Source organism: Drosophila suzukii, chromosome 2R (assembly GCF_043229965.1).
Source record: "Drosophila suzukii chromosome 2R, CBGP_Dsuzu_IsoJpt1.0, whole genome shotgun sequence".
Classification (NCBI taxonomy): Eukaryota; Metazoa; Arthropoda; class Insecta; order Diptera; family Drosophilidae; genus Drosophila; species Drosophila suzukii.
Window position 1 is genome coordinate 8342442 of NC_092081.1, and position 10132 is coordinate 8352573.

Below are 10132 nucleotides of genomic sequence, written 5' to 3' on the forward strand. Positions count from 1 at the left end.
ACTATATATATTACACATAAAAGCTAAGGTTAAAAAACAAATTATTTAGAAAGTGATGTATTTTCAAAAACCCTTTCATCTAAAATTCCGAAGAGACGGTAACCTTAAAAATATTTTAGAACTAAAAGTGACGATTGATAAAGTCTATCGATATAAGCTTATATTACCTATAAGGTTTCTCAGAAATATTTACTAGAATTATTTTGACAACTGACCGAACCACCGTCACCCCCCGCCGACTCCTCTTGGCTATAAATTAAAAGAATTCCACACTTATCGCCAAAGAGCATTAAGGACCACGTCGCTCTTAAGTCGTCAATATACAGCACACGACTTTATCAACGCCGCACTTTCAAACGGAACGCGCTTGTGCTGACGTGGTGGCTGCAATTAGTTTTCGGAATTATAATATTTAATCGATCAATTAAAAACATGCTGACAAAGGCGCTAATCCTTCTTGGCCTGCTGGCCTTGGCCCAAGGATACAGCTTCACCTCCCGCGAGGTCAAGTGTCACGGTGAGAAAATAACCTTTATAAATCAGCAACAGGCGGCTTTGCACTTGTTGACCCTGGTACCCATATAATCGGGATTCTATTAATTATAGTGTGCAAGGCCGTGGTTACGGAACTGGAGGAGGCCGTCGCCAAGGAGGATTCCCATAAGATGGCCGATGTCAGTGGCTTCCGCCTGGATGCCCAGGGAAATTCCATTAGCAAGAAGGTCCGCCTCGTGAAATCTGAGATGTACCTCACCGAACTGATGGAGAGTATTTGTGAGTATATCTATCTTTCCCAATTTGGTGCACTCAATAATAATATGTTGACTAAAGTATAAGTTCCATATTACATTTTCACTTAACTATTGTTCGTTTGAAGTAGAACAGAAGGTTAAAAATGCACTCAGAACCTGTAATGTTAATGAGTCTAAACTTTAAACGAGTTTATCAATTATTATACTATTATAGAACTACTTTTTTTAGACCTCAAAAATAGTGATTTATTTTTATTTTATGAAATCTACTAAATCCTGTTTTTAATTACTTATACTATTAGGTGAAAAAATGGACGATTACCTGAAGGCAACCTACAAGAGCAATGGTAAATTCACACTCCTGAAGATGCTCGTCAATGGCCAGATGAATCCCGAATCCTCATTGGTGGACTTTGTGCAAGACGGCGACCTTAACAAGAGCCTGGGACACTTCTGCAACGAGGTGCTGGAGGACAACGATGAAATCTTCGTGAAGGCCTTCCAGGCCGATGAGCTCGGCAACGATCTCGACATCAAGATCTGCTCGGAGCAGGCCAGTTACTGCGATGAGGCGCCCGTCCAGGAGGAGTACGACTTTGATGGCAAGGAGGAGCTGTAGCTTGTCCCAGTGATAGCCTAGTCAATTAACGAATTTCCTTGATCGCCGACGGTGCTGATCCTTGTACTGATCTTTCGAACGAAAATTATTTTTAGCTAAAGTAAATCAAAACCACCAAGCCAATTGTTATCAATTAGATACGACAATAAATTCAAAGTGCAATGCCTTTAATATTTTATTAACTAGTAAGTGCTTAATATCATTTTCGGTTTAATCCTCCTTGCTGTAAAGCAAACGTGTTGGATGAGATGTTTCTCGGATCACTCCGCTGCTACTTACGGTTCATCGGTGACATTACGCAGCATCTGGTGGCGGATCACCAAGAACGGAGCTCCAAATCCGACGATTCCCGCAATTAGATAGCACACTGTGAAGCGCATCGGACTGTCCAAGCCAAAGGGCAAATTCTGTAAAAGATTAAAGAAGCACTAAGATTGTAAATCCCCGATCGAACTAAGATTACCGCTCCGGGACATCCTCCTCCATATCCGTGTCCACGGCGCTTTAGTGGCCCGCAAAACTGGCTAATGGGCTTGCGAAGTGAGGACCACATAATTAAATTTTAAACAACTTCTTAAGACTGAAATATTAAGTTCTTTGATAGCTGGCGAATGAGAAGTGAATCCCTGATTTCTATCGACTGAATGACAGTTTCTGGTTTTGAATTATAGCCTACTAATGCTAATGTCTTTTTGGGTATGTTGAGAAATAATAGGGGTCTTAAGCTAGATATGAATGGTGTACTCTACAACTACATGTTTTAAATTTTAAACAAACATAATTTTAAGCGATAGGAACACGATTAGTTTCTTTATGATATTGTTAAAACATTTGGGTACTATACCAACATAACTTCACGACTAGATACATATATTAACGCGCAAAAACCATTCCAATCGGTTGATCCATATAATAAAACCATCCTTTAAATGAAAACATCTTTTGCTCGGTTCTACGGTTAGGGGTAACTTTATTTCGTTTCCACTTTTGACTTAAATTTAAGCTGTAACACACTGAAATGGCCTCCCGGCTGCTTTACCAGATAACGCTACATCTGAAAAGTAAATAATTCTTTGATAAACGGAATACACATTTAGAATCGTCCAAACTAACCTTACATTTGTTGTTGCTGTCGCCTAGGGAGCACCTTACTTCTTGAGCAGCTGGTGCCTGACGATCAGGAAGGGCGATCCGAAGCCCAAAACACAGCCGATGGTGAACAGGGCGGTGATCCTGTACTTGTTCGTCAGGCCGAAGGGCAGGTTCTGAAAAAATATAGTTTTTTCCGGTGTTAAGATTGATTTTCCACCCAATCCTATGTGGTCACGAAAATTATGTAACCCGCGGCTAGCGCCTGTTTTCCGGTACTCACCTCGCCGGGAACTCCGCCGTGTCCGCTAAGGCGAACCATCGACTGGGAGAAGTTGCGTGCAATCACACTGCTGCGGCCCAACATTTTGCAATTTGGTTTATTTCAGAGATAATTACAGAAAAATATAGTTCGCAGTTGGTTCGCGAATTAGAGATGACAGACGGTCGATAGCTTTCCTGCCGATTACAGTTCGTTAACAGCGAATGGGGGTGCTGTTAACATTGCCTATCGGTATTTATATCCTTTCAAAAGATACATTTTTTCAAATGCACAACAGAATACAGATTAAAAATTTTTACACATAACAACATATACTTTTTTTTTATAATTTCGATTTTTTATTTATTGAAATACGCTTTTTTAAATTGTTAGGAACAAAAATTTAAATGATCACTGTTGGACCAGTAATTTGGGTTCAGGTTTGCTTGGCAAAAAAGTATAATTTTTTACTTAAAGAACTGCACCAGACAATTTTAAGGTTCTTAACAGTCACTTTATAAACAAGTTTATTTTTATTAAGAATGCGTGTGAAAAACTTTATCGGTTGCCACCGCAATTGCAGCATAACGCACAGCAATCGTGGATGCGTAAAAATAAAAAAGGCGTAAAGAATAGTAAAGAATTTTTCCCTAATTAATGGTTTTTTAATAAGAATTATTTCACCTATTATCACCAGCAGTTATGTATAAAAAAAAGGCAGCTTTCTAGTTTTACGCTTTTTCTTACATGTGCGTTCAGCAGAACTGTCATAAGAATTCCAACAGTGTCCAGTTATCATGTTCTTCTGCTGAACGCGGCCAATCGATTCGGGATTTGGGTCTATTTAATATTCTCTCCAGATCAACAAGTATAGAAAATCACGAACACTGATTATAGTTTGACAAGTGCAACTATCGCTCAGTCACTGCTTTCACTTAAGCAGGTGCATCGCTAAGTGTGACCGTATCCGCGCATGAAAACACTGAGCCCGTGGATAGCCCATTCCTTGTGATCACGATCAGTTGTATGAAAATAATTCTCGGCCAGAATGGAAGAGGATCCGGTGGAAGAGCTGGAGCGCACTTTTATATTCGACCCGATCGGTTTCGGGTACATCAACATGTCCCACGGAATGCTGGTGGAGATCTCCGAGGAGCTACGTGCGAAGTTCCCAAAAGAACCGCGTCTGCAGTTCTCCCAGCTGAACAACCTTCACCTGGCGTCCCGAAGTGGCGAGATTTTGAGATTCGTCGAGATTCTGAACTCCGTTGGTGGCCGGGCGATGCAGTCCCACCTGGTCAATACAGTGAGTACCCGATGGACGAGACACCTTGTTAATGGAATGCCTTTTTGCGTAATTGTCTTAATTTACTACTGCGTCATTAATGAAAATCGCCGCCGCATGTATACGTATTATTCGGTTTATATGTAAAAACCAATTCTGCTGTCGAATAGAGCGGGTCTATACGCTCCATTGCTGGTTTTTTGCTTTAGGTATTTACTTGGTTTGTCATTGTTTATGAGAGAGAACGAGGGAGAGAGCGGGAGAGAAATAGTGTTCTTCCCGTTGTACAGGGAACACCAGCTAACCGGGAAATATAATATTAATTTATTTTATTTTTCACAATAATAAAATTGTTTCCTCACTTATTTTTTTAAATCAAGAAAATAATACTTCATAAAAAATTAAATTATAAATTAAAAAATCAATAATGGATGCTCGAAAATTTTTTAAATAGAAAAATGTAACTTAATTCTTTGTTTGACCAAGAAGAAAAAAACGTCATATCTGATCACTTTCTTTTGATATACCTAAATTTTTCATTCAAATATTGTAATACTTTGGTTATACTCGTACTTTCATCATAACTTAATATGAAATTTTCTTAGTGGGAATATAGTAGTAGAACCTGTGCTTGTTTTGTTTCTATAACTTTAATGTCTGCCAAAAAGACAAGCAAAATCGCAGACAATTAATGACTGAACAATTGAAATGAAAACCCTATTTAAGGCGCCTAAAGTCACTTTCACAATCAATTGTATATCAAACGGATGACACTGGGTCCATCTTTAACCAATTACTCAGGGGTGGCATGGCTATCTGGACACGGAATTGGCCTAATGCCAGAACCCGAGTGCTTTGCAGTTTCCTGAAATCCCAAACGTGCGTTTTTATTAATTTGTTTATTGACAAAATGTTTTCGACACCTTTGCTGCTGCGCCGTAATCTAATCGAAGTGTTTGGAAAAACATACATAGGTCTCATAAATAATGCTACTTCATTGCATTATATTTATAGAGTTGAATATTGATTGAAGATAAAGAATCAGAAAAAAAATTTCATTTTTGGTTGACCCCAAGATCTAATTTTTTAGTAGTTCTTCTATTTATATGGAACATTTCTTATGAAAAGGCAGTTTCTTATCGCATTTGGCATATAGGTATACGATTTATGTACCAAACATTGGTTTCGAATATGACTCAACTGCTGATGCTGATCCAAAATATTGCAATATTGCAATTTGAGTCCCTTATAAAAAATAAAGTATTTTTGGATTATAATTTAAAGAGATTATACATCTTAGTTAAGCTGCTTTAAGATCTATCCTAGCTTAAACTTTTTTATTGCAATCATTCCGCTCTCTATTAATAGATTTGATTTTTTTGAAATGAGATATATTTATTGATATATCAAAATATCAATAATTGTTTGCTGTGTAGAAATGTGGTTGACTTTGGTTCCACACCCCCTCTTGTTTGTCTCGTTCTCTTATTGAGAAATGGCTCACAGGAATGCAGGCGAACAGCTGCGGGCGGTAAACAAACCCTCAAGGACCTCTCTCCGCGAACAGCTGTTTGCTCCTGCGCAGGATCTATCGCTCCCTCTCGATGCGTTTCTTTTCCCTTCAAAACGATTCAACCCCCAAAATAACTGACAGCGTATGCAAACTTAGGGTTGAGAATGGAATCGTGAGCCTGGCGAAGTTTTATCGAGTTTTTGCTCGGTGCTCGGGCCTCCACTGTCCAGGCAGCTGCCAGTTAAAATTCAGATTCCAGGCCATGCACGCGGAGCTGTATCGGTAATACTTAGATGGACTTATTCCCTGCCTCAGCAAGAAAAGCCTTCAAATCAATCCAATTTTCCCCAAACTAATTGCAGCACTCGCAAGCGCTGGTATGAGTCCGCCTGGCCAGGAGCCGGATTCTGGCGAGGAGCTAACGACACGCTGCCCGTGACCAGCTACATCACGTATCCGGCGGTGAGTGTTCCTGGCCAGCAGTTTCTTGACCCAGATCCAGATGCTGCTATTGCTATTTCCGTGGCACAACGCAGTTGCGCCAAGTTAATGTACTTTGGCCTGGATGTTTTGCTGTTTTGCCCGATTTTCGCCCATGTAAAGCTAAAGCACAAAGAACAAAGAAAGCATGCACGTTTTCCCACAGATCTTATACGTTACATTTATCACTTGCGACGCACTATTTTCGTCCAACCTTGACTGTGAAACGGCTGCGCACGCACATCATAAGTTCTCTACGGCCCCCCGTGTCTAACGTTATATTTTATGTACTCTATCCCCCAGAATTTCGATCAGCCAGATGGACAATCGCTGACCCCGTTAACCATGGCCGCGATGTCGGGAAATGTGAAATTCGTCAAGACCCTGCTGTCGCACTACGATGTGGACTTGGAGCGGGAGTGCAATGTCATCTTTGATGGAATGGTGGTCTACGGCGCCACTGCCCTGTGGGTGGCTGCCGGAATGGGGCATCTGCCGATTGTCAAGATGCTCGTCCAAGCAGGAGCGGCCATCAATCACAACACCAAGGCGCAGTCGTCGCCGCTGAGAGCTGCCTGCTATGAGGGTGAGAATCGATCGAGGGGGATTCTCTTCCCAAATACAAACCTTATATATTGATCTATGTTATTAATAAGAGCTACCCCCACAGGTCGCTTGGACATCGTCGAATTCCTTATTCACAATGGAGCCGACGTAAATGCCACAAATTTGTTCAACAACAACACGCTTATGATTGCCGCTTACAAGGGTCACCACTTGGTGGTAAACACTCTGCTTCAGAACGGATCTAGGGCCAATGATCAGGCCCTGTGTGGAGCCACTGCCTTGCACTATGCGGCGGAGAGCGGGCACCTGGATGTGGTGGTGACTCTGCTGGACCATGGAGCCACTCTTAAAAAGAATGAACTAGGAATCACACCCGCCCTGCAGGCAGCTGAACGACTAAACGAAGATGTTCTCGAGGCATTTATCCAGCGGCCAGGACTGATGAGCTTAGAGGAGCAGATCACAGCATTGGAGCTAATGGGAGCCACCTATGCGAATGACAAAACCAAATACGATGTGAATAAGGCTTACAGCTATCTGCTGAGAGCCATGCAGCTGCGTTATAGCAATCCACGCGGTGTGATCCGCAAGAAAGTTCAGCCCACGGTGCCCGCCTACGACAATTGGTTCGAGACTGAAAACCTGCCTGAACTGTATGCCATTAAACTGAATCACCACTCCATCCACATGGAATCGCTGGCCATAAGGGAGCGCATACTGGGTCGCAACAATCCGGAGTTGCCTCAGGCAATCATCTATCGCGGAGCTGTGATGGCGGATCAAGGCAGATTCTACCAGTGCCAGGTGCTTTGGAACTACGCCATAGATCTACGAATGCGTAATAATGTGAGTTTAACCTTGATATAATAGTGTGTAGGTAGACTTTATGATCATTCTTTGTTTAATCTTTGCCAGGTTTCGGTGGATCGCGATCTCTTACGTTTTGCCCAGCTATTCGCTCAGATTTTGCGGGTAGAGACCCACAACCTTACGTTGGACCACGTTCTGCCCGTTTTGGCCAAGTGCCAGCAGGAGATCGAGAACAATAAGTTTAAAATCAAGGAAGCCAAGCCGAACACTTGCCCCAGACTGTGGCAGGATCAGAACAATCAGAACTGCATTACGGCGCTGTATCTGATCAAGATCGTTACCCATTTAGCGCGACGCAAAAATGACCAGCACATTGACGAGGAGCACATCCAGCAGCTGTTCCTGGTGGTGCGCAAGTTCATACAGAACGACACTCGTCTGCAGGACGGACAGACATTGCTGCACATCGCAGTCAACGGAGTGATGCCAGTGGATGAGTTCTATACCAATGAAATGTGCCGGTAGGACTAAGCTTGATGGATGTTTAATTCCAAGACTAAACCTTTTGTTTCCACCAAAGATTCCCTTGCTATGCAACTGCTTTGGTCCTGGTGCACTGCGGCGCCTCCGTGGTAGCCGTAGATGCAGCTAGAAACACCCCGCTGCACATCCTAGTGACCAAGATAAATACCGCCCAGGATCGGCAGGCGGAGATGGCGCGCATCCTGCAACTGTTTGTGGAGGCAGGAGCCCACTTGGACGCGGTTAATGCGGCGGGACAGACAGCGGCCATGGCCTGCAAGCTACGTAAGTTATTAAATATGATTCCACTTAAACCTATTAAAACAAAATTTTCACTTTGCAGCTCTCTTGGCCAATCGGCTGCACGCCCATCAGAATGCCCACACCAGCCTCAAGTGCCTGGCTGCCCGCACCATCGCCACCAATCGGCTGAACTTCAAGGGTCTGATACCCACGCAACTGGAGGCCTTCATACAAATGCACAGCGTGCACAAGGTGCTCCCGTAGATTGCCAACGGCATGAAACGCAACTGAAGTAATTAGAACTGTGAATACACTGGGCCACGTGGGAACACATTTATGTATCAATATGTACAAGCTTGGGTGTCTGTATGTACGATATATATATCGAATTTAGCGACTTAATTTAGCCAAAAGAATGCAAAGGAAAATGTTTTATTTTTTTTTTACACATTTTATTTAATATTTTTCACTCTTAGTTTATTTACAATTACAATCTGTAACAACTGCACACGTGGACTGACTGTTTGTTTGTAATCATTAATCATAACCATACCTATGTAAAATCATTTTGTACATTTTTTATGTAAAACTATTATTCGCTGTGCAAGAGGGCGCAGGCCACCTAAGTTGAATCAATCGAATTGATTATGTTTTTTGGGTGCAAGTGAAATAAAAGAACAAACCAAAATAATTAAATCACAGATGACCAAGACGAAGTATACATGCGTATATACAATTTTATAATCGGGGGAAATATGGGCTAGATGTCAGCATCGCTGATCTTGTGGTTGTTGTGGCGCACCTGAGGATACACCTGTGGCTGGCGCATCACCTCCTCGTAGGATGGTGGCGGGGCTTTAGATACAAATTATTAGTACTTGCTAAAAAATAAATAAGGAAACCTCAACTCACCATTGATCACATAGTCCTCATCGTGCATAAAAGCAGGATTTATCACCGCATCTGTGGGATATGTCCTTTCGATTGTACGCTCCTCCAAGGTGGAGCGTTGCGAGCGATGGGAGTACCGCTGCAGATTCTCCGTGTTTCGGTGAAAGTTGTTCATATAATGATCTTCGCGCTCCACATCATCCTGCTGCAGCTGGATCACATGGACTGAGGGACGTCGTTCTGATAATATAACAATCATTTGAGTTATTAATGTGATTCTAATTTTAGCTAGCTGATAAGGACGATATGAAGTACTACTTTGGTTATCACCTAATGGATGTCAGGATAATATTTATAGACTAAGAGTTGTGATGTGAGATTATTTAAATGTTAGATATATTTATATATAAATAAATAAATATATTTTTATTTCTTCTTTTAAATGATATACCCTACCTGGATCGGCGATGGCATCGGTGTAGTTTTCGCCAAAGCGAAAGGGAGCGGCCAAGGACTTTTTGCACTTGAGGAACAAGACGATTAAAATCCAACCCAGGATGAGAACCAGATAGACGAATCCCAGCATGCTCATGTGAAGGCCGTTAATCAGACCCAAAGGGTCTGCGAGGCTGTTACTTTTCCTAGACTGCTCCTAGCGCTCCACAGGGGTAGCCAAAAATCGATAAATGCTGTCACGTTGGCGGCGTCTAGTGGTCATTGTTGTCGCCCGACGACTGGCACGGAACAAGAACAACTGACCCATAACTGGCCAGTTAGCCTGAAACTCGGAACAGCAAAGGCTCTGCCGAGGGACCGTCGCCATATCAGCGGATGGCCACAACAGAAACCCAGTGGAAACAAGTGGGAGGTGTCCAAAGGATGGGGGCATTCAGAGTCCGTTTCCAGTGTTTGTCAACTTTGATTTCTGGATAAGCATTAAAAATTCCCTATATGTGTGACGATAAATAAACCCCTGAATGATAAGGGGCAAAGTAGAGTACCCAGGTATGGTTAAACACTCTCCCCCGGGAACAAGGGGATGAGCTATGAGCTCATTTGAATAGAAATTAACTAATTCGGTTTACGGCTCTCCACATCG

General features: G+C 42.3%; 5 protein-coding genes across 7 annotated transcripts; 2 read left to right on the plus strand and 3 right to left on the minus strand.

The window, feature by feature from the left end:
- Nucleotides 1-186: 186 nt before the first annotated feature.
- sel (canopy family protein seele) lies at nt 187-1553 on the plus strand. The gene is made up of 3 exons (XM_017072215.4): nt 187-517; nt 607-774; nt 1055-1553. The coding sequence occupies exons 1-3, from the start codon at nt 433-435 to the stop codon at nt 1369-1371; spliced, it is 570 nt and encodes a 189-aa protein (XP_016927704.2). The 5' UTR covers nt 187-432; the 3' UTR covers nt 1372-1553.
- Nucleotides 1055-2021, minus strand: COX7CL (Cytochrome c oxidase subunit 7C-like). Its single transcript, XM_017072216.4, has 3 exons — nt 1835-2021; nt 1651-1778; nt 1055-1594 (listed from the first exon to the last, which is right to left on the minus strand). Exons 1-3 carry the CDS (start codon nt 1922-1924, stop codon nt 1582-1584), a joined length of 231 nt encoding a protein of 76 aa, XP_016927705.3. The 5' UTR covers nt 1925-2021; the 3' UTR covers nt 1055-1581.
- Nucleotides 2022-2321: 300 nt separating this feature from the next.
- Nucleotides 2322-2944, minus strand: COX7C (Cytochrome c oxidase subunit 7C). 2 transcript variants are annotated; one of them, XM_017072219.3, is made up of 3 exons: nt 2744-2944; nt 2490-2636; nt 2322-2425 (listed from the first exon to the last, which is right to left on the minus strand). In XM_017072219.3, the coding sequence occupies exons 1-2, from the start codon at nt 2825-2827 to the stop codon at nt 2520-2522; spliced, it is 201 nt and encodes a 66-aa protein (XP_016927708.1). In that variant the 5' UTR covers nt 2828-2944; the 3' UTR covers nt 2322-2425; nt 2490-2519. The 2 variants fall into 2 exon arrangements, with proteins under 2 accessions (XP_016927708.1, XP_016927707.1); XM_017072218.4 differs by having other exon boundaries at nt 2485-2636; nt 2744-2943.
- Nucleotides 2945-3693: 749 nt separating this feature from the next.
- Nucleotides 3694-8858, plus strand: Fem-1 (protein fem-1 homolog B). Of its 2 annotated transcripts, XM_017074941.4 has the most exons (7): nt 5714-5802; nt 5883-5982; nt 6304-6586; nt 6671-7413; nt 7483-7898; nt 7958-8184; nt 8243-8858. In XM_017074941.4, the coding sequence occupies exons 1-7, from the start codon at nt 5783-5785 to the stop codon at nt 8404-8406; spliced, it is 1953 nt and encodes a 650-aa protein (XP_016930430.1). In that variant the 5' UTR covers nt 5714-5782; the 3' UTR covers nt 8407-8858. The 2 variants fall into 2 exon arrangements, with proteins under 2 accessions (XP_016930431.3, XP_016930430.1); XM_017074942.4 differs by lacking the exons at nt 5714-5802; nt 5883-5982 and adding an exon at nt 3694-4028.
- On the minus strand, nt 8573-9840 carry LOC108010118 (uncharacterized). Its single transcript, XM_017074943.4, has 3 exons — nt 9490-9840; nt 9055-9273; nt 8573-8997 (listed from the first exon to the last, which is right to left on the minus strand). Exons 1-3 carry the CDS (start codon nt 9623-9625, stop codon nt 8903-8905), a joined length of 450 nt encoding a protein of 149 aa, XP_016930432.2. The 5' UTR covers nt 9626-9840; the 3' UTR covers nt 8573-8902.
- Nucleotides 9841-10132: the final 292 nt, after the last annotated feature.

Excerpts from the sequence above, each read along its gene's own strand:
- sel (XM_017072215.4), top strand. The coding sequence starts at position 433 with ATGCTGACAAAGGCGCTAATCCTTCTTGGCCTGCTGGCCTTGGCCCAA. Across the intron at positions 518-606 it reads CCGCGAGGTCAAGTGTCACG|TGTGCAAGGCCGTGGTTACG; the intron begins GTGAGAAAATAA and ends TATTAATTATAG. Across the intron at positions 775-1,054 it reads CGAACTGATGGAGAGTATTT|GTGAAAAAATGGACGATTAC; the intron begins GTGAGTATATCT and ends TTATACTATTAG.
- COX7CL (XM_017072216.4), bottom strand. The coding sequence starts at position 1,924 with ATGTGGTCCTCACTTCGCAAGCCCATTAGCCAGTTTTGCGGGCCACTA. Across the intron at positions 1,779-1,834 it reads GAGGAGGATGTCCCGGAGCG|AATTTGCCCTTTGGCTTGGA; the intron begins GTAATCTTAGTT and ends AATCTTTTACAG.
- COX7C (XM_017072219.3), bottom strand. The coding sequence starts at position 2,827 with ATGTTGGGCCGCAGCAGTGTGATTGCACGCAACTTCTCCCAGTCGATG. Across the intron at positions 2,637-2,743 it reads ACGGCGGAGTTCCCGGCGAG|AACCTGCCCTTCGGCCTGAC; the intron begins GTGAGTACCGGA and ends ATATTTTTTCAG.
- Fem-1 (XM_017074942.4), top strand. The coding sequence starts at position 3,771 with ATGGAAGAGGATCCGGTGGAAGAGCTGGAGCGCACTTTTATATTCGAC. Across the intron at positions 6,587-6,670 it reads GAGAGCTGCCTGCTATGAGG|GTCGCTTGGACATCGTCGAA; the intron begins GTGAGAATCGAT and ends CTACCCCCACAG. Across the intron at positions 8,185-8,242 it reads GGCCATGGCCTGCAAGCTAC|CTCTCTTGGCCAATCGGCTG; the intron begins GTAAGTTATTAA and ends TTCACTTTGCAG.
- LOC108010118 (XM_017074943.4), bottom strand. The coding sequence starts at position 9,625 with ATGAGCATGCTGGGATTCGTCTATCTGGTTCTCATCCTGGGTTGGATT. Across the intron at positions 9,274-9,489 it reads CGATGCCATCGCCGATCCAG|AACGACGTCCCTCAGTCCAT; the intron begins GTAGGGTATATC and ends TTATATTATCAG. Across the intron at positions 8,998-9,054 it reads TGAGGACTATGTGATCAATG|CCCCGCCACCATCCTACGAG; the intron begins GTGAGTTGAGGT and ends TTGTATCTAAAG.